This window comes from Mirounga leonina, unplaced genomic scaffold (assembly GCF_011800145.1).
Source record: "Mirounga leonina isolate KUSES-001 unplaced genomic scaffold, KU_Mleo_1.0 Mir_152, whole genome shotgun sequence".
Taxonomy (NCBI): Eukaryota; Metazoa; Chordata; class Mammalia; order Carnivora; family Phocidae; genus Mirounga; species Mirounga leonina.
Genome location: NW_023270380.1, coordinates 2,684,898 through 2,709,463, shown reverse-complemented (window position 1 = coordinate 2,709,463; position 24,566 = coordinate 2,684,898). Strand labels below are relative to the sequence as shown.

At 43.3% G+C, this 24,566-nt stretch overlaps 1 protein-coding gene across 1 annotated transcript in view; it reads right to left on the bottom strand.

Moving 5' to 3' along the window:
* The window catches only part of DISC1 (DISC1 scaffold protein), a 369,242-nt gene that overhangs the window by 275,965 nt on the left and 68,711 nt on the right, over positions 1-24,566 (bottom strand). Inside the window, exon 3 of the mRNA XM_035008463.1 lies at positions 24,213-24,282. Within this exon, the coding sequence (XP_034864354.1) occupies positions 24,213-24,282 (70 nt within the window). The remainder of the gene's footprint in view (positions 1-24,212; positions 24,283-24,566) is intronic.

The following is a 24,566-nucleotide window of genomic DNA, read 5'->3' as shown; positions in this document are numbered from 1 at the left end:
CACTGAAGACTAAAGCCAAGAAGTCATGAGAACAGATTGCCTTTGGCGGAAGCACAGAACTCAAGGCTCCGTAGGGACCCGTGCCCTCTCCTCTTCTACAGGGCAGGAGTAATCACAAACTGCTTGTCCCCCCAAGGTCAAGGGCCTCAAGGAACCCAACTCCAAGATGGGATGTCTGAAAGAAGGGTAAACTGTAACTCGTTCAGAGTTGAACATTTGCAGAGTTCTAGATCCCACGGGCCACTCTGGGGTCACCTTCAAACATGGTAATAAGTCTTCAGGGTGAAAGCAAGGAGGAGGGGTCAGGAAAAAGCAAAAGTCTCCCCTGGAGCCCTGCCATTTTCTGAAGAGCCAGGGATTTCTAGGTCTCCCAAGGAGTCCAACAGGCATTCAGGCACCCCGGACATTCTAGGAGACAGCCCAGAGTAACAGCACCGCCCAGTCCCACTCAGAGTGTGTGCCCGCCGAGCACTCAAACTCATCTGAAGGACCAGAGCAGTATTTTTCAAAATGCTGGTCCAACTCATGAGTGGATGTTAATGTTGATTTAAAGATTGGGGACCAGCATTCATCATTCATGAGCTAGAAGAGAATGAATACAAAAGCAGAGGGGGTGCATTTTTTTGCCATGTACGTATAGGATCATGGTTTATTTCTTAGTGTGGGTCACTGTCAAAACTGTGAAAGCTACTGATTTAGAGAATTCATTGTCGAGAAGTCAGCACTGCATAGACAAACTTGCCACTAGGCACTTGAAATTCCTCGGGTCAGCAGATGCAGCCCCTGCCTCCCCCTGCCCGAGCCCCAGAGTCTCTGAGCGCCAAGTGCCCAGCATAGCTTTGCTCTTGCAAACAAAATGGCCAACTGCCATTGAACTGGCCACGGTTGGTTTTCTGTACAGACCATGCAGAGGTCTCTCTGTCGGGGGAGGAGATGAGGGGAGGGAGGAAGCCTGGGTTTGAGAATACCACTGAATAATGACTGACGGTATAAAATAACCCAATTGATGGGACAAAAATCACCAGAGCCGACTATCCATTATAAAGTTACAAGCCAGAATGGGACCTTTTTTTTTTTTTTTTTTAAATGTCTGCTCTGGGCCAAGTCTCAGAGCAGTCTGATGTAATAGACATGTTAAAAAGAAACGTGACCTTCGCTGGAAGTGTGAGAGTACACAGAAGCAATGTCTCTCACTTCGGCTGGACCAGAAAGAAGTTCCATAAAAACAGTTAAGTTCAGGGCCAGTGATCTGACGTCAGGGCAACAACTGTGGAAGGGAAGGACAAAGCCTGTCATCATGTTATGGACCTGAGTTTGCAGGCCTGGTGACTTCTTGCCCAGATGTTGTACCTGCAATTAGTACATACGGTCACCAAGGGGGAATGGGTGCTTAGTTATGGTCCAAAAGGCCCCTAGGGTTGCATTTCCATGACTGACATTAGTCGTAGCATATTTTTCCACTCGCTTTTGGGTGGGGTTTTTTCCCTGACAAAAATCTAACTGTTCAAACACAGATGTTGAACAATAGTGTTTTTTTGTGCCATGAGAGAGGATGAGGACATTAATGAGACAGGCTCTAGGGTGGGCAGAAATACCCAATTGACTTTTCTCCAGCCCATGGCCAGCATCCAAACAACTGTTATCCTGAAAGAAAAAGAGAGAGAGAGAAAGGAGCAAGATGCCACCCTTATCTTAAATTAGCATATCTTCCACCTGAATCCTCTGTTTCTTTTCATTATGTCTAAAGACATATTAGCTGACTCTGTGTTGGTATCTATTTGTTTTGTTTTATTTAAATTTAGGGAGTTTCGTTAATAGGAGTTCAGGATGTTGAGGTTTCCGTGGCAGGTCCAAAGCAATTGGTTCCAGCTGCCAAGAAGAAAATGAATACCTCTAAGTGGAATGGACACAGAGTAACATCCCTGACTGGGACTAACAGTGTTGGAAGTACACTGCTGTTCATGCTGGAAAACCATGCTCACAGGACAAATCAGAAGTGCTTGCTCCAGTGGGGATAACTGGAAGGATCTGTTTCAGAGCCAAGCATGCTGGACAATCCTGCCCTCCCTATGTGGGACCTGATTAGAGGCAAATGCCATCGTCCTTCTAGGCTGTACCTTTCTAGCATACTGTGTGATTTTGGACACGCAAAAGTCAAGCTTCCAGTCAGTATCTCCAGAATCTTCCTCCCTCTCCATATAGTCCCAGAGTTTCTGAGGCCTCATTTTTAAGTCTTATGGCAATACTTTTTTTTTTCTCTCCTCTAATATGTGTTTTTATTTCCTGGAAATTGTACAGTTTAAAATGTTTTCCTATTCTTTTTTTTAATTTTATTTTATTATGTTATGTTAGTCACCATACAATACATCATTAGTTTTTAATGTAGTGATCCATGATTCATTGTTTTCGTATAACACCCAGTGCTCCATGCAGTACGTACCCTCCTTAATACCCATCACCGGGCTAACCCATTTCCCCCACCCCCCTCCCCTCTAAAACCCTCAGTTTGTTTCTCAGAGTCCGTAGTCTTTCATGGTTCATCTCCCCCTCCGATCCCCCCCCCTTAATTTTTCCCTTCCTTCTCCTAATGTCCTCCATGCTATTCCTTATGTTCCACAAATAAGTGAAACCATATGATAATTGGCTTTCTCTGCTTGACTTATTTCACTTAGTATAATCTCCTCCAGTCCCATCCATGTTGATGTAAAAGTTGGGTATTCATCCTTTCTGATGGCTGAGTAATGTTCCCTTGTATATATGGACCACATCTTCTTTATCCATTCATCTGTTGAAGGGCATCTCGGCTCTTTCCACAGTTTGGTTATTGCAGACATTGCTGCTATGAACACTGGGGTGCATATGGCCCTTCTTTTCACTACATCTGTTTCTTTGAGGTAAATACCCAAGAGTGCAATTGCTGGGTCATAGGATAGCTCTATTTTTAATTTTCTGAGGCAATACTTTTCAAGTACTTGTTTTTGTTATTTTTGTTTTGCTTGAATGCTTTTGAAGATTTTGAAGTACTAACAACCAATAAAAGCCAAGGCACTCTGATACTTGGGATGGAACTCCCTTCCAGCTCCCCTAAGGATCCCTGTGACCCCTCAGAACACAGTTTGAAAACCAGTCTGCCAGCATTCTGAAAAAATACACAGATGCAAAACTGTTGAAGAGCTGTAATACAGCCAAACACAAGCTGCCCACTGTCCATTTCTGTCCGAAGTTCGTCTGACGTAAGTGAACATTTCATTGTATAAGGTCTTCAAGAAAAATAAAACATTTGTATTTTCATCCACTGTTTGATAGGGACAGACTCCGATTTCCAAGATGCAAGTGAATTTCTGATTCCAAAGATATGCATAAAATGTTAATCTCAGTGAGATTTACTGATTCAGAACATGAGGCCAAATCCTCAGCTGTGGTACTGAGGGCTTTATGAGATTTCTGACTTTCCAAAGCTTTTTTTTTTTTTGGTATATTTCCTTCTAATTTTTCCTATTATTTTTTTATCTTCTTCTTTTTTCATGTGTAGTATGGAAATGCCTAAAAAGCAGAAAGCATTATCCATAGCTCCCCAGCCAGAGGTAGGCCTAGCCAGTATGTTGGCAGAGTTCTTTCAATCAGGACACTTTTCCTATTTAACATTTCCTTTGTTTCTCACATGAGCCCAGCAAGGTGAATAGGGCAGACGTTATTGTACCCATTTAGCAGATGAAGATGGGATCTGTCACATCACAGCAGATCTGGCTCTGGGAGAAGTTCCAGAACGGCATGCCCATTTTCTACTTGTAATTTTCATGATAAGGACTAACAGTTTCCATCTACTCCAAATAAAAATGGAATCCTTCCCCCTGACTTCCTAAAGAGGAGAAGTAAATTACCTGTGATTATCCATGCACTTAGTGTCAGAACTAAGGCTACAACCCAGGTCAACTGATCCTCAGAACCGATTTCCTCCACCAAACCTGCAAGGCTGAATGGCAACACATTGTCTCCCTGCTTCCCCAAAACCACTTCTGCCCCCACGACTACCTAGGGAAAGGAGCAAACTCACAAAATTCACATTTTAGCCCTCACAGAGAAAAACCTCAAGGGAAAATACCCGACAGCAGAAAACAAAAGGGAAGTAGTAAAGTTTATGGAAAGGCAATCGTGAAGCAATAGGAGAAAGATGTGCAGAAAACATCCTGTGCTGTTTTGGCCAAGAAGAGAGAAAGAGAGCTAACAAAGACAGAAAAGGCGAAAGACCATAGCCCGGCCCGTGCAGGGTAATCAAGTCTGTGGCAATAAAAATTCATTATGATCAAATCTCATTGAAAAACAAATTCCCAGAGGAACTAATTACACTAAATGTTCCGGCAGTGACTTCGGGAGTGCTCATTCCTAAGCCACCCTCGGGGACGTGAAAGTCACCAGGTTCTAAAGCAAACGGCGGCGGGGGGGGGCGGCAGGAGCGTCTATCTCCTGCCAAACAATAAGCTTCCGTCAGGTTAGTGTTCTATCAGGCCTGTCAATTGTAACTTACTTTGTGTTAGGAGACAAGCCGGCACATTGTAGAAAGGTCAAGTGGAAAACTGTCCCTTCTGCTACATCACTGTCATCGACTGATAAAGGTCATTCCACCCAGGCCATCGCCATGACGGAAAATAACTTTGTTTGTCTCCTGTGAAATATTTGAAAAGTCCCTCTGCCGTGGGTTTCTCTCTGCTCTCTAAAAGTATTAAGCTAGGCACTCCAAGGTATCCAGCCGCTGCTTTGACAGTAACTTGTTTACCAACAAATAGGAACAGAAAAACACAAAGACAGCAGGTCTCAAACACTATATAGACTCACAATAGTTAAACAGTTTACTGGTGATTGTAATTGGAGCAATCACATTCAGCATTATATATAACCCAGATACTTAGCATACACCATCTCATTAAATCTCAAAACAACTCTGCTATCCCGTTTTACAGGTGGGAGAAATGGAAGCTTGGAAAGATTATATGATTTGTCCAAGCTTATATAGCTAGTAAATGGCAGAACCTAACTTTGTTGTCAGGTTCTTAACTATGTTGACCTGAACGGCACTAACATTTTATGACTCTATTAATAATCAGTAGAGTTATCGACTATTAATAACAAGATAACAATGACAATTATCATTTGTAGTTAAGATATATTTTGAACATTCCTTTGTTCCTTCAACAACCATTTCTTTTTTTTTTTTTTTTAAGATTTTATTTATTTATTTGAGAGAGAGAATGAGAGAGAGAGAGCATGAGGGGGGAGGGTCAGAGGGAGAAGCAGACTCCCTGCCGAGCAGGGAGCCCGATGCGGGACTCGATCCAGGGACTCCAGGATCATGACCTGAGCCGAAGGCATTCGCTTAACCAACTGAGCCACCCAGGCGCCCTCAACAACCATTTCTTAAGAGTCGACTTCGACCAGGCACTATGCTAGGTGCTGGAGATAAAAAAAAAACAAGTTAAAATTAGACAAGGTCTTTTTCTCTCCCCCAGACAGCTTACAGTCCAGCCAAGAAGACATCCAACAGCTGTATTACAACATAGCATGGATGGGGCTAGGGAAATGTGCAGAGAAGCCAAAAGAAGGGACACTGAAACCAAGACTCGATGGTCTAACAGGATCTAAGAAGGAGAAGGCGGGAGTGAGTGCAGGCAAAGGTGTAAACCGATTCGGAGCAGACACGCCGCCTTCAGGAACTACTGAAGCGCTAGAAAGTAACTGGCAATGGGAAAGGAGCGGCAAGAAAAGAAATTAGTAAGCTAGGCAAGGGCCATGGTGAGACGGAGTTACCGCAGGCTAAGTTTACCAGTTATGCTAAAAATGTCCATCACAGAGAGAAGTAAAATGGGAACATGATCCTATACGCATGTGAGAAAGAAGACTGGCTGTAAGGTGAAGGATAGATAGGAGCAGGGGAAGAATGGAAGCAGGGACCCTTAAAGAGACGAGCGTGTTAGTCCAGGCAAAAGCCAGACAGGAGGAAGAGGTACTTAGGGGATGAGATCTAAAAGATGCAGTGGCTTAAAGTCCGGGGGCGGGGGAGAGCGTCCAGCACGACTCCCAGTTTTTCTTGCTTGGCGCCGTTCACTGCAGCAGGAGTCAGAGCAAGAGCAGCTGGCTGTGGCAGACATCAAGAATTTCTAGAGGAAGGCCTGGATCTTAGGTTCTCCACAACAGTATGGACGGGGGGAGAATTTAGGTCACAAATGCAAGTCCTCTCCCTTATTAATGGAGAGATCTGACTTTAAGGAAACAAAGGGACCCTGAAAACCATTCTCAGGCTAGAACGAGCAGGCCAACAAAGCACGGAGGTGGCTGAATTGTGAGATGAATGTGCTCCCAGAACACACAGAACTTTATGTTACAACGGCACTCAGTCCCCACACTGAAGACGTGCTTTGCCACTTTGTCCTACTTGGTCTTGTCTTTCCTTGTTGAAACAAGACCCAAAGGCCAATGCACGATCTCACAACTAATGGCTCGGGGCGGCAGGGGCAGCAGAGAGAGCCCGTTCAAAACTGTGTCAAGGACCCTCGTCACAACCCACGGCCACCAGCGCCAAAGTCGGGGTGAACAATCGCTGCTAGAGCTTTCTACTCAGAACCCATGGGATGCCCTTTGGTTCTCCAGAGTGTCTGCCTCCTTCCAACTGAAGACCTTGCAAGGTAAACAAAGATTTTGTTTCCAAGTCTTAACAGGAAACTTAATTCAAATTCCCCTATGTAACTTTTTTTAACAAGTGGGTCACGATTCATCTCTAAAAGGCAGGGCCTCCAGAGCAGCTGATATATTCACAGCATGCTTTCAGCCCTTGCGGATTCGGAAGCAGGGGCAACAGACAGACCGCAGAGCTTGTTAAATCTGGAGGGAACAGCCACTCAAGCTTCTCTTCTGGTGTGACTCTCTGTCATCCAGAAGGTGTTGGGGGTATGTATATTCGCTGTCAATTTCTTATTAGACAGGATGCAAGATTTAATTAAGTGCCTGGGCAGTTTATAAAAACTGATTAGCTGTCCAACGACAAATCACCAGGACAAAGAGCCCCAAGTAGGGGCAGGGGCACCATAACATTGCCATTAATGCAGAGGAAATGGACACCATGTTTGTAAACGACCATTCTAAATGGATGGATTAAATAGTTGTCTGGAAACTGAAACTTAACCCTCTCTGCCCATGAAGGTACACAAAGCAGCAGAGACCCACAGAAAAATGGCCGGAGCACGGAATCAATCTCTCTTCAATTCTTCCTCTTCACTCTTGTCTTTAGCCCTCCATTTGTCTCAATTTCCTCCTCTTCCATTTTTTCCCATCCACCCTCAAGACCAGGATACCCAATTTTCTCAAAGCCCAAGCAGAGTTTCAATCTCATTTTCTCAATGTCATCCAATGTCATGCAACAGAGAATGAGTCAGAGAACGAGATTCAAGGTCACGAAATTCACTGCCGAGAAGAAAAATAGTTTGCCTCAGGAAGTAGTCAAGCCTTAAATGCCTCATTATAATTTGCATGTTTTAATATGTATTGCTTTACCTCATTTCCGAATTTTTTGCAGCTGGAAAGAAATCAGGCTATGTGCAAATAAGCTTCTTATTGCCAAATAGAAAATAAGAAGCCAACTCATTCTATCTTATTTCTTTGCAAGGTACTGATGCTAACTCCTGGCAGAGATTGTTCAGAAGAAGCCACACTTCGCACCGCATTTTCAAACCTGTGCACCAAGCTCCTCACCTACGGCATTATCACCTTGAATCTCCCACCCACACAGAGGGATAGGTATCCTTGTTCCTAGTTTATCCAGGAGCAAACTGGTGTTCAAGGACAGATTACAGGACAAAAGGGCCCTGCCACACTGATATGGAGTGCCCTCACCCAGTCCTGGGACTCTCCACTCTTTCTGCTGAGCTGACCTCACCCAGAGGTACAGAAGGGGTTTTTATTAAACATTTCACAGCTCGTTGTATGTAAACTCCATCTCTACTAAAAACATACAGGAAATTAACACTAAGTATGTAAATAAACACTTGTTAAATCTTTCACAGCTCGTGAAGGGTGTTTTTAAGTACTATCCCAGGTTGAGTAAGAGCTAATTATTTCTAACTGTCACTTTGTGTAGAAATAGAAGGGTTAATCCTGCCAGTTGAATTCATCAATCAGTCAATTCCGTGACAGGACATGGGCCATTCAGCCCCATAAAAACCAATTGATTGATTGAACTTTTTCCTAATTGAACACACCAAGCCCCGCCAGATGCTGCCACAGTCAGAGACAAATCAAAGGTTACTTTGCTCCCTAGGGAGGATTAGGACAAAAGTCCCTGGAAAAATCTCTAAATAAGAGGCAACCTCCAACTAATACGTGAGAGCCAGTTTTGGAAGGGGAAGGACTGTATTAATTCACCACGGCTTCCCATCGTCCTGCAGAGTGCTGGGAAATAGCAGGCATTCAATAAGTGTTTCCTGACTAAATGAATAAACTCCATGCAGCGTGTTTCCATGTGAATCTTCTGGTATATTTTTAACATCCCTCATTTTGAAATTCATATGTTGTTCTCGACCATTCTTAATGACTTTGTGTGTGTATGTCTCGTGAAGCAGTAAGTGAACTAGGCTACCATTTTTATCTGCTCACCACCAGTCTCCTCATCTCCTCATAGCAGACGTACCCACCTCATCACTGAGGCAGACGGGTAACCACGCTTGGCTCAGGAAACTGCCTCACCCCTTCAGCTACAGCAGCTAGTCCCAGGAGGTGGCACCTGCCCCAAGCCCACCCTGAAAGCTTGCATACTGGAGTCACGGAGTCACGGTACTGTGAGTGTAAAAGTCTTGAATTGCCATGTGGAATAATGTGGTGTGATTGTTTTTAAAACATTCCTCCATCAAAAAAGTGGCCTATTTCTTCTCTGCTTGAAGATGGGCTACCTCTGGTGACTTGCTTCAAATGTAGAATGTGGTGGAATGAACACCACATAATTTTTTAGATGAAGTCATGAAAGACAAGAGATTTTCCTCTGCCTCCCTCCCTCTCTCTCCCCCCTCCCACCCCCATCACCATCATGCTGTAAGGAAGCCAAGCAGCCCCAAGGAAAGGCCCCAAATGGGCATTTCAGCCACAATTCCAGCTGACAGGCAACATCAACTGCCCAACACAAGAGCGGGCCTTCAGATGATCACAGGCCTCCCTCGTTCTCTGAGCAGCCCCAGCTAAGGCCCAATGGAGCAAAGAAGAGCTATCTCTGCTAAGATTTCCCACAATTTTAGATTTATTTAGCACACTAAATGTTGTCATTTTGATTAGCCCCTAAGATTGGGGGGTCATTTGGGGCACCTGGGTGGCTCAGTCAGTTAAGCATCTGCCTTTGGCTCAGGTCATGATCTCAGGGTCCTGGGATCGAGCCCCACATCGGGCTCCCTGCTCAGGGGGGAGCTTGCTTCTCCTTCTCCCACTCCCCTTGCTTGTGCTCTCTCTCTCTCTCTCTCTCTCTCTGTCAAATAAATAAATAAATCTTAAAAAAAAAAAACTTTAAGATTGGGAGGTCATTTGTGATGCAGCAATAGATAGCAGGAACAGATTTGGGAGCCATAGTAAAGTTCTCCCATAAGAAAGCCCAAAACATGGGGCCACAGATTTGGGACTGGGCGGTCCATGGAAACTGGAAGGGCCCTAAAGACACAGGAGAAGCATGACTCATCCTGAGAAGGCTGCTGCTGAGGATTTACAGGAGAGAGAGGAAAATGTTATCAGAAGCTGGAACAAAGGAGGAAAGTTTGAAAACTCCCACCAGAGGTGACATGGCAAATACAAAGAGTACCTACTGAGCTGGGTGGTCTGGTTAGGGAGATTCATTCCCAGGTAGGGGGCTGAAGAAACCACCCAGGTTCTCCTTACTAGCCACAGTACAATGTAAGAAGAGAGAAAGAAGCTAAGGAAATGACTTTCTATAGAGAAGCCAGGACTTGCTGGGCTTGAAATTAACACTGTTCCTTATCTCCAGCCTCTTCAGATGACCAACAGTGCTAAGGTTAAGAAATGGCTGGCTTCCAGGCAAAGATCAAACACAGAGTGCTGCCTGGAAAATATGGTCAAAGATGAGGCCAAGGATATAAACCGTAAAACCCTTTCTAAGAAATCAGGAAGATCACAGACCCTTTCAAATAGTCAAACAGCCCTGTTAAGAATCTTGGGAGCATCGTTCCCCACCCCTCATCCCCCGCGAGCCGTACAGGGAGCAGGAAAAAGAAGCTATGCTTGCAGAGATCTGTGGGCATAGCTTCTGTGTGATGGAGTAGATTATAAATTGATTCATATGAAACCCAAAACGTTTTTAAAAGAATTATGTCAAGTTGGAAAGAACAAGGACAGTACAAGATGAAAAAAAGGCATTCAGACTCCCAACATGTAGGGGTGGAAAGTAGGCTGAGAAACTACTTGGCTCCGAACTCAGGCTGCTGCTTATGGACAAGGAAGGATGACTGAGAGTATAGAACCAGGAGCCCACAGGTCAGAGCTGAGTGCCGTGAAAAATCACTTCCAGGCAGTAGCGATAAACCCTAACCAAGGAACTGACGGCAGGAGCCCAGCTGCATTTCAAAATTGCCGTGGACCCGTGGCTGCCATGTGCCTCCCACTTCCCCCGCTTTCTGAACAAGTATCTACAGCAGTGATCCTACACCTGTCCCACCATCATATGTTGGGATCATGGCGGTTGACAAGCTGTATCTTCAGTACACTAGTGTTCCAATCGATCATCGAGAGAAACTGTACCCTAGAAGCTGTGCTCAGAGAATCCCACCCGAGGAGCCCCACCTGCAGTAGCACCTGAGTTAGACATGGAGCTCCTGGACATCAAGCTGGAACCTGGTGCCATAGCATGTGACACTGTTGAAGGGTTTTAAGAGTGGATGAGTACATTTTGCACGTGGAAAGAATGTAAAAACACACAGGAATAAAATGCAGTCTGTGGTGACTTCAAAAGATGCCCACAAATTCTTCAGCCACTCCTCCCATCAATAGATGGATAATTACCCTGCCCTCAAGTATGGGTCACATCACCCTCAGTGACTTACTTCTGATGAGTAAATGCAGCAAATGGTAATGCTGCCTGACCTCCAGAGTCAGTCCACAATAAGTAACCATTCTTGCCCAGCTCTCTCTCAGGATGTCATCACCATACTATGAGGAAGCCAAGCAGCCATGGGCTACAGGTGTCCCAGCCCCAGCCATGTACCAGCAGACAGTCAGCATCAACCACCAGCCACAACGAGTGACCCACGGTGCAGGTGATTCCAAGCCCCAGCCTTCCAGTTGATGCCTGGAGTAGAGATGAGCTGCACCCACTCAGCCCTCCCCAAAATGCGGACTCAAAGCAAAATAAATATTGTCATTGTTTTTCTTAAACAGCTTCATCGAGTATAATTCACTTACCATACAATTCACCCATTTAAAGGATACAATTCAATGGGTTTGGGTACATTGCATTAATTTTTTTTAATTGCGGTAAAATATGTATAATGCAAAATTTGCCATTTTAACCATTTTTGAGTGTATAATTCAGTGGCATTAAGTACATTCCCAATGTTGTGCAACCATCACCACTTACCATTTCTGAAACTTTTTATCATCTCAAACAGGAACTGTACATATGGCTGAGTGATATTCCATTGTATGTATGTGTCACAGTTTGTTTATCCATTCATCAACTGATGGACATTTGGGTTTGTTGCTACCGCTTGGCTAATGTGAGTGATGCTGCATGAACATTAGCATACAAATATCTGTTTTTCTCCCTGCTTTCCATTCCTTTAGGAACATACTTAGGAGTAGAATTTCTTGGTCATGAGGTAATTCTATGTTTAGTTTCTTGAGGAACTACCTGGCTGTTTTCCATAGCACTGCACCATTTTTACATTCCTACAGTGATGTATGAGAGCTCCAATTTCTCCACATCCTCACCAACACTTGCCATTGTCCATTTTTTTTTTGGTAGTAGCCATCCTAGTAGGTGTGGTTTTGATTCACATCTATACCTCAGCATTGTTGAGGATGTTTACATCTATATTTATAAGTGATACTGATCTGTAATTTTCTTTCCCGTGATGTCTTCATCTGGCTTTGGTATCAGGATAATGCTGGCCTCACAGAATGAATTAGGAAGTGTTCTCTTCTGTTCTTCATAGCAGTTAGAGAAGGATTAGTGTTAAATTCCCTGAAATGGTTGGTAGAATTAACCAGTAAAGCCATCTGGTCCTGGACTTTTCTCTGTTGGGAGGTTTTTGGTGACTAATTCCATCTCTTGACTCAGTTGGGTAATTTGTGCTTTTCTAAGAATTGGACCATTTTATCCAGGCTATCCTATTTGTTGGCATACAATCGTTCATAGTATTCTCTCATATTTATTTTTATTCCATATGTTTGGTAGTAATGTTCTCATTTTCATTTATAATTTTAGTTATTTCTATCTTCTTTTTTTCTGCCACAATTTTGTTGGTATTTTCAAAGAACTAAATTTTTGTTTTATTGATTCTCTCTATTGGTTTTCTATTTTCTATTTTATTTATCTCCGTTCTAATCTTTATTTACTCCTGCTAGCTTTGGGTTTAGTTTGCTTTTTGTTTCTGGTTCATCAGTGTGTAAAGTTACTGATTTTGAGATCTTTCTCCTATTTTAAAAATAGGTATTTACAGGGGCACCTGGGTGGCTTAGTCATTTAAGCTTGTTTTGGCTCAGGTCATGATCTCAGGATCATGAGATCAAGATTCTCTCTCTCCCTCTCCCTCTGCCCCTCTCCCCACTCTCTCTCCCTCTCTAAAAACATAAATTAACATAAAATAAAATAGGTATTTACAGCTGTAAAATTTCCTCTGAGCACTGCCTTAGTTGCATCCCATAAGTTCTGAGATGTTGGGTTTTCCTTTTCATTCATCTCTAAATGTTTTTCATTTCTTTTGAAATTTCTTTTTTACCCATTATTTCTCTAAGAGTGTGCTGCCTAGTTTCTACATATTTTGTACATTGTCCTTCGGTTTTCATTTCTAGCTTCATTGCATTGTGGTTGGAGATGATACTTTGTATGATTACAATCTTTTAAATTTATTGAGATTTCTTTTGTGGCCTAACATGTAGTCTTTCTTGGAGAATGTTCCAGAGAAAAAAATGTATTCTGCTGTTGGGTGGGGTGTTCAATGTACGTCTATAGGTCTAGTAGGTTTATAGTGTTAGTCAAGCCTCTATATCCTTTTTTTTTTTTTTAAAGATTTTATTTATTTATTTGAGAGAGAGAGAATGAGAGAGAGCACATGAGAGGGGGGAGGGTCAGAGGGAGAAGCAGACTCCCTGCCGAGCAGGGAGCCCGATGCGGGACTCGATCCAGGGACTCCAGGATCATGACCTGAGCCGAAGGCAGTCGCTTAACCAACTGAGCCACCCAGGAGCCCCAAGCCTCTATATCCTTATTGATTTTCTGTCTAGATGTTCTTGCATTATTAAAAGTGGTGTATTGAAGGCTCCAACTATCATGGAGAACCACGTCTCCCTTCTATTCTGTCATTTGTTTCATATGTTTTTTCATTCTGTAATTTGTTTCGTATATTTTGGGGCTCTGTTGTTTGGTGCATATATGTTTAAAATTATTGCATTTCCTGATGAATTGATGCTTTTATCAATATATAATGCCTCTTTTGTCTCATAAGAGTTTTTTACTTAAAGTCTATTTTGTCTGACAGTATAAATACCCCAGATCTCTTTTGGTTACTATTTGCATGGAATATCTTTTTCCATCCTTTCACCTCAACCTATTTGTGTCTTTGGGTCTAAAGTGAGTCTCTTGCAAATAGTATATAGTTAGATAATTTTTTAAATCCATTCTACGAGTCTCTACCTTTTGATTACAAGGTTTAATCCATTTAGATTTAAAGTAATTACTGATAAAGAAAGACTTAGTTCTGCCATTTTGTTATTCATTTTCTATATGTCTTTTTTTTTTTTTTTTTTTTTTTGGACATCATTGCCTCCTTACTGCCTTCTTTTGTGTTTAATCAATTTTTTTTTTGTACTGAACTGTTTTGATTCCTTTTGTGTATATTTTATTGACATTTCCTTTGTGGTTGCTATGGGGACTACATTTGCCATTCTAAAGTTACAACAATCTGATTTGAATTAATACCAATTTAACTTCAATAGAATATAAAAACTTTGCTCCTTTACAGCTCCTTTGTTACTGCTGTCACAAATTACATCTTTTTACCCTGTGCACTCAAGGAATGTAGATTTATAATTTATAAATTATGAATTTTATGCATGTGTCTTTTCAATCATATAGAAAATAAAAAAGTAGAGTTATAAACCAAAAATAGAATAATACTGGCTTTTATGTTTGCCCATCTGTTTACCATTACTGAATTATTTCCTCATATGACTTCAAGTTACTCTCTAATGTCCTTTCATCTCAACCTGAAGGACACCCATTAGCATTTCTTGTAGAGCAGGTCTAATGGCAATGAACCCCTTTAGCTTTTGTTATCTGGAAATTTCTTACTATTTCCCTCATTTTTGAAGGACAGTTTTGCTGGGTATAGAATTCTTGATGAACAATTTTTTTTTCTTTCCACACTTTAAATATATCTTCCTTCTGCCTTCTGGTCTCCATGGTTTTTGATGAGAAAATAGCTGTCAGTCTTACTGAGGATCCCTTGTGTGTATGTGATGAGTTGCTTCTCTCTTGCTGCTTTCAAGAGTCTTTGTCTTGAAAAAGACTCTTTGACTTTTGACAGTTTGATTGTGTTTCCCTGTGGGTCTCCTTGAGTTTACCTTACTTGTAGTTCATTGAGCTCTTGAATTTGTAGATTCATGTCTTTCACCAAATTTAGGACATGTTCAGTCATTATTTCTTCAAATGTTCTCCTGCTGCTCTCTCTCTTCTCCTTCTGGAACTCCCATAGGTATATGATGGTCTGCTTGATAATGTCCCAGTGGCCTCTAAGGCTATCTTCAATTCTCTTCATTCTTTTTTCTTTCTTCTCTTCAGACTAAATTATTTCAATTGTCATATCTTAAGTTTGCTGATTGTTTTTCTGCCTGCTCAGATCTACCTTTGAGCCACCCATTCTAGTGAATATTTTATTGTAGTTATACTTTTCAGCTCCAGAATTTGATTACTTGTTACAATTTCTATTTCATTACTGATATTCTCATTTTGTTCATACATTGTTTTTCTGATTTCCTTTAGTTCTACATCCCTGTTTCCTTTAACTCTGGACATCATTAAGACAGTTGTTCTAAAGTCTTTATCTAATAAATTTGATGTCTGGGTTTCTTCAGGGATGGTTTCCGTCCACTTGTTTTCCCTCATTCAATGGGTCATGTGTTTCTGTTTCTTTGTGTGCCTTGTGATACTTTGTTGAAAACTGGACATTTAAATATTATAATGTGGTGACTCTGGAAATCAGATTCTCTAAATCCCCCAGTTTGCTGGCTTTTCTGTTGTTTTTGTTGTTGTTCTCATCATTTTTGAAGGTGGCAGTAGTCCATCTGTTTAGGTACTTTTCCAAAGTATTTTTGCAAAGACTGTATTCCTTGAGGAGTCTCTGTTCTTATAACTTGTGTTCAGCTAGTGTTTAGACAGAGATTTCCTCAAGTGCTAGGAGAAAAAGAAAAAACAGAGAAGAAAGCACCGGGGGGGAAAGTAAAAAAGAAGAAACACACAGAGGGACACCAAAAACAAAGAAATTCCTCTCCCAGTCTTTGCAGTGCTGGGGCATTCCTTCAGCCTACTCAGGATCAGCTGGAGATGAAAGTTTAGAGTCTTCTCTGTTCTCTTCTGAGTATGTATCTTGCCCTGAACAAACAAGTGATTTTCTAAATTTCTCTATATACACGGGCGCTTTTGAATTTCCCACAGATCTCCCCCAACTATTGCTCCTGGGCATTAGACAGCCTGTTGTATCTCTCAACAGTAACTTTTGTCCCAGGTATTTGCAGTTTGTTAGTTCATCCTGCAATGGTTTCAAGCAATGCCTGCCATTTTTCCAGCCTCTGTCCTGAGTTAGCCAAAAGAAAGACAAGCACTTGATGTCAGTCCTTTAGGTAACCCCAGACAGGTTAGAATAGACTCACGTAATAATTTTCAAGTAAAGTCTGCTCTGCTCCCCCTGGAATTAGGGACAAGAGTCCCACATCAGGAATGTAAGCTGTCACTGCTATACTGGGAAGGAGTGGGACAAGGGCAAGTAAAAATGCCACAAAGCTCTCCCACTATTTTCAAGTTGCCTTTTTCTTGGTTCAACATTTGCTTGATTGCTCTAAACTTTAGGCTATTTTTCAGAGTTCTGAAAATGTTGGTTCTGACAGTTTCTACTTCTCTTTTGATGTTTCTGTGGGGGAATGAGTGCTTGGAGTTGCTTACTCTACTACTTTCCTGATGTCACTCCCTGATATTGTTCTAATTACTAAGTTTTACGGTTGTTTGTTATGCAGTATATTAGGTTCCTATGGCTACTGTGGCAAATAACCACGAACTTTGTGCCTTAAAACAACAGAAATTCATTCTTTCACAGTTTTGGAGGCCGTAAGTCTGAAATCAGTTTTACTGGGCTGAAATCAAATTGTTTTCAGAGCTGTACTCCCTCCAGAGGCTCTCAGGAAGAAACAGTTCCTTGCCTCTTCCAATTTCAGTTGGCTGTCAGCGTTCCACGTCTTGTGGCCAAGGAAAGGAATAGTCGGCCCACTCATGTCACAAAAGTCTGTTGGTTTTTTTTTAACTTTTCTATCAAATGTCTGCATGTGACAACAGGGTAGTCAAACCAAATTATTCAAACTTTTGCAGAAACACCTGGATGTGTTTAGTATCTAGCTCTGCCCTAACTCCATTAGGCTCTTGTTATGGGCTGAACTGTGTCCCCTCAAAATTCCTATGTTGAAGTCCTAACTCCCAGTACCTCATTAAGTGACTATATTTGGAGATAGAGTCTTTAAAGAGTTATTTAATTAACATGAAGTCATTGAGGTGGGCCCTAATCCAAAATGACTGGTGTCCTTCTAAGAAGAGGGGATTAGGGCACAGACAAACAAAGGGATGACCGCTTGAGGACATAGAGAGAAGACAGCCATCTACAAGGCAAGGAGAGAGGCCTCAGAAGGAGCCAACTCTGCTGACACCTTGATCTTGGACTTCAGCCTCCAGAACTATGAGGAATTAATTTCTATTTTCCAAGCCACCAGTCTGCAGTACTTTGTTATAATAGCCTGAGTGACTAACACCGTGCATCTCCTGTTAAGGGTAAATCAACCATCTGCACCAAAAACAGAGACATTTGGGACCTGAAATGATTGTGGTGGGAAGATTCAGTCATGCTTAGGCTTTTGTCCCTGATCACAGACACACCCCTTCCAGTTCTATTATCCATTTCTCTATCTGTAGAAAGAGGGGAAGCAATCCTCAAAAACATTTGATAAATAAAGTGAAATTGTTGACATTTCTGAGTTCTAAGTGCCCAGACAGAAAAGGTAATCACTCTATCCCAGTGAGTCAGCCCCAGACAATCTAAATCACTGCTTTGTCATGTCTGGCTACCTGAAGAGCAGCTGAGTTCTTTGGGCCCAGATGGAACATCCCCCCAGGTGAGCCTGCTCTCCTCAGATCCCAGCCAGCCTCTCAGCCACTTGAGGAGGGTGGCAGGAGCATAGACAACCTGTGGGAGCAGCTTCAAAATCAGTCTTCTAAGCACAAGAGGGACATCTGCCCAATGTTCTGTTCCATCCACCAGACTGTACAGTTTGAGAAACTCACTTGTAGAGTCTCCTAGAAAGAGAGTAAGATGCTGTGTCCATTATTTGCACAACCACCTGCTAACAGCTGCTAAATGTGCCAGCAGGAAAGTGTGTCCAAGTTCCAACTCAGTACCTAATTAGGGGAAGCAGGTGGAGAAAAAAAGTTTTTTTGGTTTGTCTTGATGTTTTGTGTTCAGCAGCATGTCTAGCCTTGGCTATCAGATTTCATCATGAATAATGTGCTGTGGCAACACTCCATGCAATCCCTGCAGGACAGACTGACTTCTTCAGAGCCAGGGAAGGCAAGGCAAAGGCCCATCAATGTGGGGAACGAAGTGTGATCCGGCCATCAAAAGAGGACATCCTCTCCTCTGTGCTTCCACCTCCAAAGTTCTGGAAGGTCTAATAAATCCCATACCTTAACACCCCAACGGACGAGGCAGCTGAGTGTGCACCTAGTTGGAACACCAAGGAGAAAAGGCATCACACTAAAATCACATTCTGTGCTACAAATGAAAGAGAAGTTTATCATATGCAGATAAACCATCTGCGTCTGTGCATAAAGCTCACGTCTGAAGTAGGTGTCACACCATGTACTACACTCCTAGCACTCATGAAAAATGCCGACACAAAACTGCGAATATGAACAATGACCTGAAAGCCAGCATTGGCAGAGATCTTGGACCTTAACTTACAGAATCATAAACTCTCCTGTAAATAGGAAAAGAAGCTAAGACAATGCAACTAAGTGAAGTAAATGGCATTTGTCCACATTCTCTTTCTACAGTGTTTGTTTTCATGGATAGCTCATCTCTCAATTTTTAAGTTTTTACTTAAGTTTTTACTTAAAATAAGAGGAAGCAGACACACAAGATTTTGCTCTTGTGAGAATAATGTTGAAGGTTAAAATTGAAATAGTACAAGTGTGAATTTCCTAATAGCCTAAGGCTCTAGATAAAATCATGGAAAGTCTTCCTGATGCATCCCCGTGTGGAGCCCTCCTCCGTTCCTTTCCTAGTTGTCATGTAAAGAAGAATTTCCAGAATCCAGAAACTTCCTAGCTAGGTTTGGTCCCCACAACTCCTCCAAAGCTCAGTTTTCCACTTTGGGATACAAAATGCTTGTAGACCCAGTGAGGACGGGAGGCAAAGCAGATGCGTGGCCAGAGCACACGGCTGGTCCCCTCTGAGCAGCTCCCATGGCCTCGCCGGAGAAACAAGCAGTACCAATTCCTCCCACAGTGATCCTGGGATGTAATCCTGATGTGTAGGAAAGTGCCCAGCATGGAGTAGATGTGCAACAGCGCTACATTAACACACATACCACATACAAACATCCCCTAGACAAAGAACGTTTGCAAAATGCCATGTACTTCACTTGGTTGTGTTGTCTTAGCTTCTTTTCCTGGTACTTACTGCAAGCACCCCTAGGAGCAGGGAAGGAGAACCTGGTAGATAGCAGGCCACAATGATGACATTTCCAAACCCTGCAGCGCAGGGAGAAAAGGAAGCGCATGAGCAGGGGGCTTGCAGATAGAAACTGCACCCCCATTCACATCTGTGCTCAGTGCGGCTCTTTTCTCTGTAAACATCTTAAGTGCCAGTCATGTGTCTCTGAGCAGCCACCAAATGCAGCCTACCTTTTCAGTAGGAACACAAAACAATACAGGCTGCCAAAAGTAGCATTTCTGTTCTGTGGACCCCAAATGGCACTGGGCTCCCATTTTGAAAGGGCTCTATCACATCCACGGCCATGAGAAGAGGAAGCAGAGCTTCGGGTTCTAAGCATGCGACTCCAGGAAGCCGCTCAGACACCAAATCTTAAAGGAGATAGAGAGTGGAGTCCCCCCGAAAGACAGGGCTGTCACCTTGGACGATTTGCACACTATCACCAAAGAGCAACTGTGGATAGACCACTCTTGCCAGAGAAAGAAAAATGAAGATTATGGCAATTTAGGCAAGAGCTGGTCACTCTCTAGAGTGGTCTTATGCTTGGCCTCTGCCGTCATCATTCCTCTTTCCAGGGCCTTACGTTGTACTCGCCTTTTGTTGTAATGGATATTGGTTAAGACAAAGGACAGAGGAACCAGTTCAGTGCTGGCCACTTTTCGCACCAAGAAAGAAACCCTAAACCAGCAGGGGAAAGGCAGTTTGTTACATATCACGGGGGTGTGAGTCACTGAAATGGTGACTTCCTGAAATTTTTCTCCTTCCATTTGCTTCAGAAGTGAGCCGTGGACACGGTCACAGGCAGGGGGGACGTTCCAGGCCACACGTCAGTGCAGGACCAGCTGGAACGGCAACCACATTGGACGTCATTGCCCTCGCCGTCCTTCTCTCCCTCCCGGCACAGCCTCTAACCACCACCCCCCCATCTCCCATTTCTGGACGGCAACTTCTCCTGCTGCAGGACTCTGAGGTCCCACCCTTGCCCCACCGCTGACCACAGACACAGGACAAGCACTCATGGGATGAAACCAGGAAAGCATTTCGAGCCTCTGCAGAAAACCTCTAAGCAAGTACCAAATGGTATTATTCTTTTCCTGCCAAGCTCTCCCGGCTCTAGGCAAGAATATAAGGAATTATTAACTTTACTTCCCAGGCGAGGAGGGAGAGATGTAATTAGAGCCCTGAGGTTTCCCCACAAGGCATTAGCGAGTAAATTTGCCAGCACTCTGATGAGATAAAACATGGAACTTTCTATTCTGTGCCAATTGCTTCTTTGTCCGGAACACAGAGTCATCTTCATAAGTGAAACTAGAAAGAAAGAGAGAACAGTAACAAAACCAAGGGAGAGCCTTCCAGACTCTCGTGGCTCTGGCAGCCTGCTTCCCCTGAGACAGACAGAGCACAGCCCCACACCTGCTGCTGACACCAAAGCTGAAGTGAGTCCGCTCAGAGACCGTGAAGGCTGAGAATAAAGAAAAATCACAATTCTTGAAACATTTACTAGTAACCCTAGATAAACCAAGTGAGAAAGGAAACCTTACTCAAATCCTATTGCGACAAATCTCATTACAATAAACTCCCCACCTCAGCATCGACCAAGCTTCCCTAATGACTTGGCCGTTGGTTTATGAGAATTTATGGATCACCTACTGTGTGCCAGTCCGTGCGCTGGGCCCTGCGGTGATCCATTTCACACAACAGCCAACTTCACATCCCATTTCAAGACAACCACACTGTGGGACGGTGGCTTTTATATCTCTCCATGTTCTCTCAAATGCCCTTCCAGATGCATCCTCCTCACCCTCTGAGGCTCATCCCAGTTACCACCTCCTCCACAGGGCTTTGATCCTCACCCACCACACTTCCAGCAGAAGTAGTTTCTCCATGGGGCGCCTGGGTGGCTCATTCAGTTAAATGTCTGCCTTCGGCTCAGGTCATGATCCTGGGGGTCCTGGGATCGAATCCTACTTCAGGCTCTTCTGCTCAGTGGGGAGTTTCCTTCTCCCTCTCCCTCTCATGTGCTCTCTCTCGCTCTCTCTCTCTCTCACTCACTCTCTTAAATAAATAATAAATCTTAAATAAATCAATAAAATCTTTAAAAAAAAAAAGAAATAGTAGTTTCCCCTCTTTTGGAACTTCCTCAGTTTACATTCTAAGGGACGTGTTATGTGTAACTTTACTATTGTGTACTGTGCTACCTCCCCTCCCTGCCAGAAACTTCCAGAGATGAAAATCCTAAGGACAGAGCCCAGTGTGTCTTTTAAAATGGCTTTGTGTCAGAGCGCTGGGGTGGCTGTCAGTGAAGCGTCCGACTCTTGATTTCAGCTCAGGTCATGATCTCAGGGTCGTGAGATCGAGCCCCACGTCAGGCTCTGCACTCAGTGTGCTTGAGATTCTCCCTCTCGGTCTCCCTCTGCCCCTCTTCTCACTCGTGCTAAATAAATAAATGCATACATACATACATAAATCTTTTTAAAAACAAATAAATAAAATGGCCTGTGTGCCTTGTATCCCCCCGGCACTCCAAGGGCCATTCTCTGGACAGCTGCAGGAGTGTCCTTTGGGAGCTTATCGCAAACGGAGAGTCTCCACCCCAGCCCAGACCTACTTGGTCAGGATGTGCATTTACCACGTTACGCAGGTGATTCATATATACACTGAAGTTTGAGAAGCACTCTTCTATACAACAGATGCTCAATGGGTATCTTTTAAATAATAAGCCAAGTTCTACACAAATATCTTCCCCTCACACACCCCATCCCAGGGACTGCAGATGAGCTAAGTAACCCCATCCCGAGGTGACAAGAGTGCTTGGTCCTTGCAAGCCACCCGTGGCCCCTACGCATTCAGCAGCAAGTAACTTTCTTCTTCATCACAAAACGCTGCCTGCCTGCCTCCCTACTATGTTCCAGGCCCTCTGCACATTTCATAAGAACACTGACCTCTCAACACACTGAACCGGGTTTGCAGATTTGGGAGTTTAAATAAAGGAGGAAAGTATGTGACTCTGTGTGTTAAGTACCTCCCAGGTGCTTGTCCGCTCCACAGACTCCTGGTGGATCAGGAGGGACACAGCCCCGGACCAGTCCCCCGTCCACCCGCCCCCAGGACTCAGCTGGCCTGGTCCTCCAGGGGGCAAAGCCCTGCGTCAGTGTTTTCTCACACACCCCGAGCATGCCTCCCGACCCCTGGAAGGCTTTTGAAACACAATGCAGGGCCTGTCCCCAAGTTTCTCACTCAGGAGACATTCTCATGCCTGACACAGAAACTAGAAAAAGAAATTCAGACAGAAACACTAAATAAAGGTGTCTTTATTCCTTTGGCTTCCCTGACGAGGAGTATCTTATCCAACCTTGTTCTCTTGTGTGTTTCAGAGATAATCTGGAGAAAAGACTAAAGAAGTGAGGCCTCTGTTTAATGAAGCCCACTGAGAAAACCAAGTCCAGAAAGTTCCTCAGGCCTTGGTCAGAAAAAGAGGGGCTGGTTTTCCACCTGTGTCTTCAGCTTTGCGTGTTAAGAGCGAGAGCTGTGTGCTAAGGGCCCATGCCAGGGAAAATTAATTTGGCCAGCAGTGGGGAGCCTCAAGCCTAGGCTCGGTTGTCCTTCATGGACAAAAGTCAGCGGGTGCGCCCTGCTGCAGGCATTGCTCATTTGCTCTCTGCCTACAGCTGTGCCCGTTCACGGGGCGCCCCTTGCCTCAGACTCACCTCCTCTCTCACACGCCTTAGTCTCCACCCAGGGCCATCATGCAATCAAGATGGCCTGTAGAAAGAGTGGAAGAGTGGAGAGTTCCACCTCTGTTCCCAAATTCCTCTCCTTCCTCCCGCCCGGTCATGCTCTAACCCCCACATCACCTCAGTGGTCAATGTAATCACAACACTACACAGCACCAGCTCCGGGTGTTTCTAGAATTGGATTTGCAACCTCCTTTTAGAAATCACTCACCCCACTCCTGTAGTGCCCCAGTGCCTACTGTCTGTGATGTATTCATTGGGAATAAGAAATCACAGGTCAGTAAGGTTGAAGACCCAAGCCTCAAGGCTAACCAGCTTCCAGAAGAATCCTTAAGTCTGCATTCTATTTCCAGACCCATCCTGAGTGTGCTAAACCTGGTTATCACCAGGACTATCTATCAAGTTCATAAGTGTCTGGGGGAACCTGGAAGTTATTTTAAGCCCTCTCTCTTCCCCACATCCAGCAGAAATGGGTGTGAAATGTGACAATCAGCATCCAAAGTCCTGAAGACTCTTCCCAGGCCAACCATACCTGAAAGCCTTCCTTTGACCCAGTCTGCCCTGTGTCTACTCAGCTGCCATGTCGGTCCTTATCTGCTTCTGCTCCAACTCCTACTTTGGTGCCTCATTTTAACTATTTTTTTCTGGCATCTAACCAGCTCCTCTATCTTCTGGTCTCATGTTGTTACTTCTCCTTTCTAGCTTGGACATTTGTGGCCATCTACATGGGAATTTGGTACATTTGACCCCTTTGGCACAGCCTGGCATTTCTCAAACTCATCCCATTTCCTATCTCTGGTCCTGGACAGTAGGAAATCAAAAAGCTCCATGAGAATTCATATTTACAGGCATCACAAGGTCAGATCCTGTGTCCACCTTATTTTCCTACTCCTGCCACACGCCTAGCACATAGTAGGTATACAACAAATATTTTTCAATGAATGAATAAATTATAGATATATCACACATTAGGCAGGAAGATGATGAGTTAATGTAGCTTTTATTGTGCAAATACTTGGAGTATTTCTGGGTAATCAACAAATGTATAACCCAAAGGATTAATGCTCATAAAGTGCTTTGAAATCCACAAAATAACAGTGCTATAAAACAGTCAATTGTTACTGAGTAGAGGTGACCAGAGGAACAGAGCACACCATTCATTTGGGGTGTAGAAAATAGGTATGAATGAGGGTAAAAGAGAAATAGGACATTCCAGGGAAAAGAGGAAATAATCAGTAAGCAAAATAAAACTCACCTTTATCATAATCATCATCTTCAACTGCTTTTCCTTGAAGTTCCTGAAGCTTTAATCTTAGGGATTTTACCTATGTTGGTTTGAAGGGGAAGAAAATGAAAGTCAAATTAGGATAGCATTCAAGCAAACTTATTTTTTTAAAGCTAAAAACATTTAGAAACCATTTTAAAACTGAAGTTCTTTATTCTCCTTTAAAAAAAGAACCACAAATGTACATTTTTCCAATGCCAGATGCATTAGTTTCTCAAAAAAAAGTTATATAAAGAGAAAGTGTAATTTGAGCATAAAATCCACAAAAAGAGCTAGAAAGTTATTTTAAACAAAAACATCACATCGTACCCTTATCTGCATGAA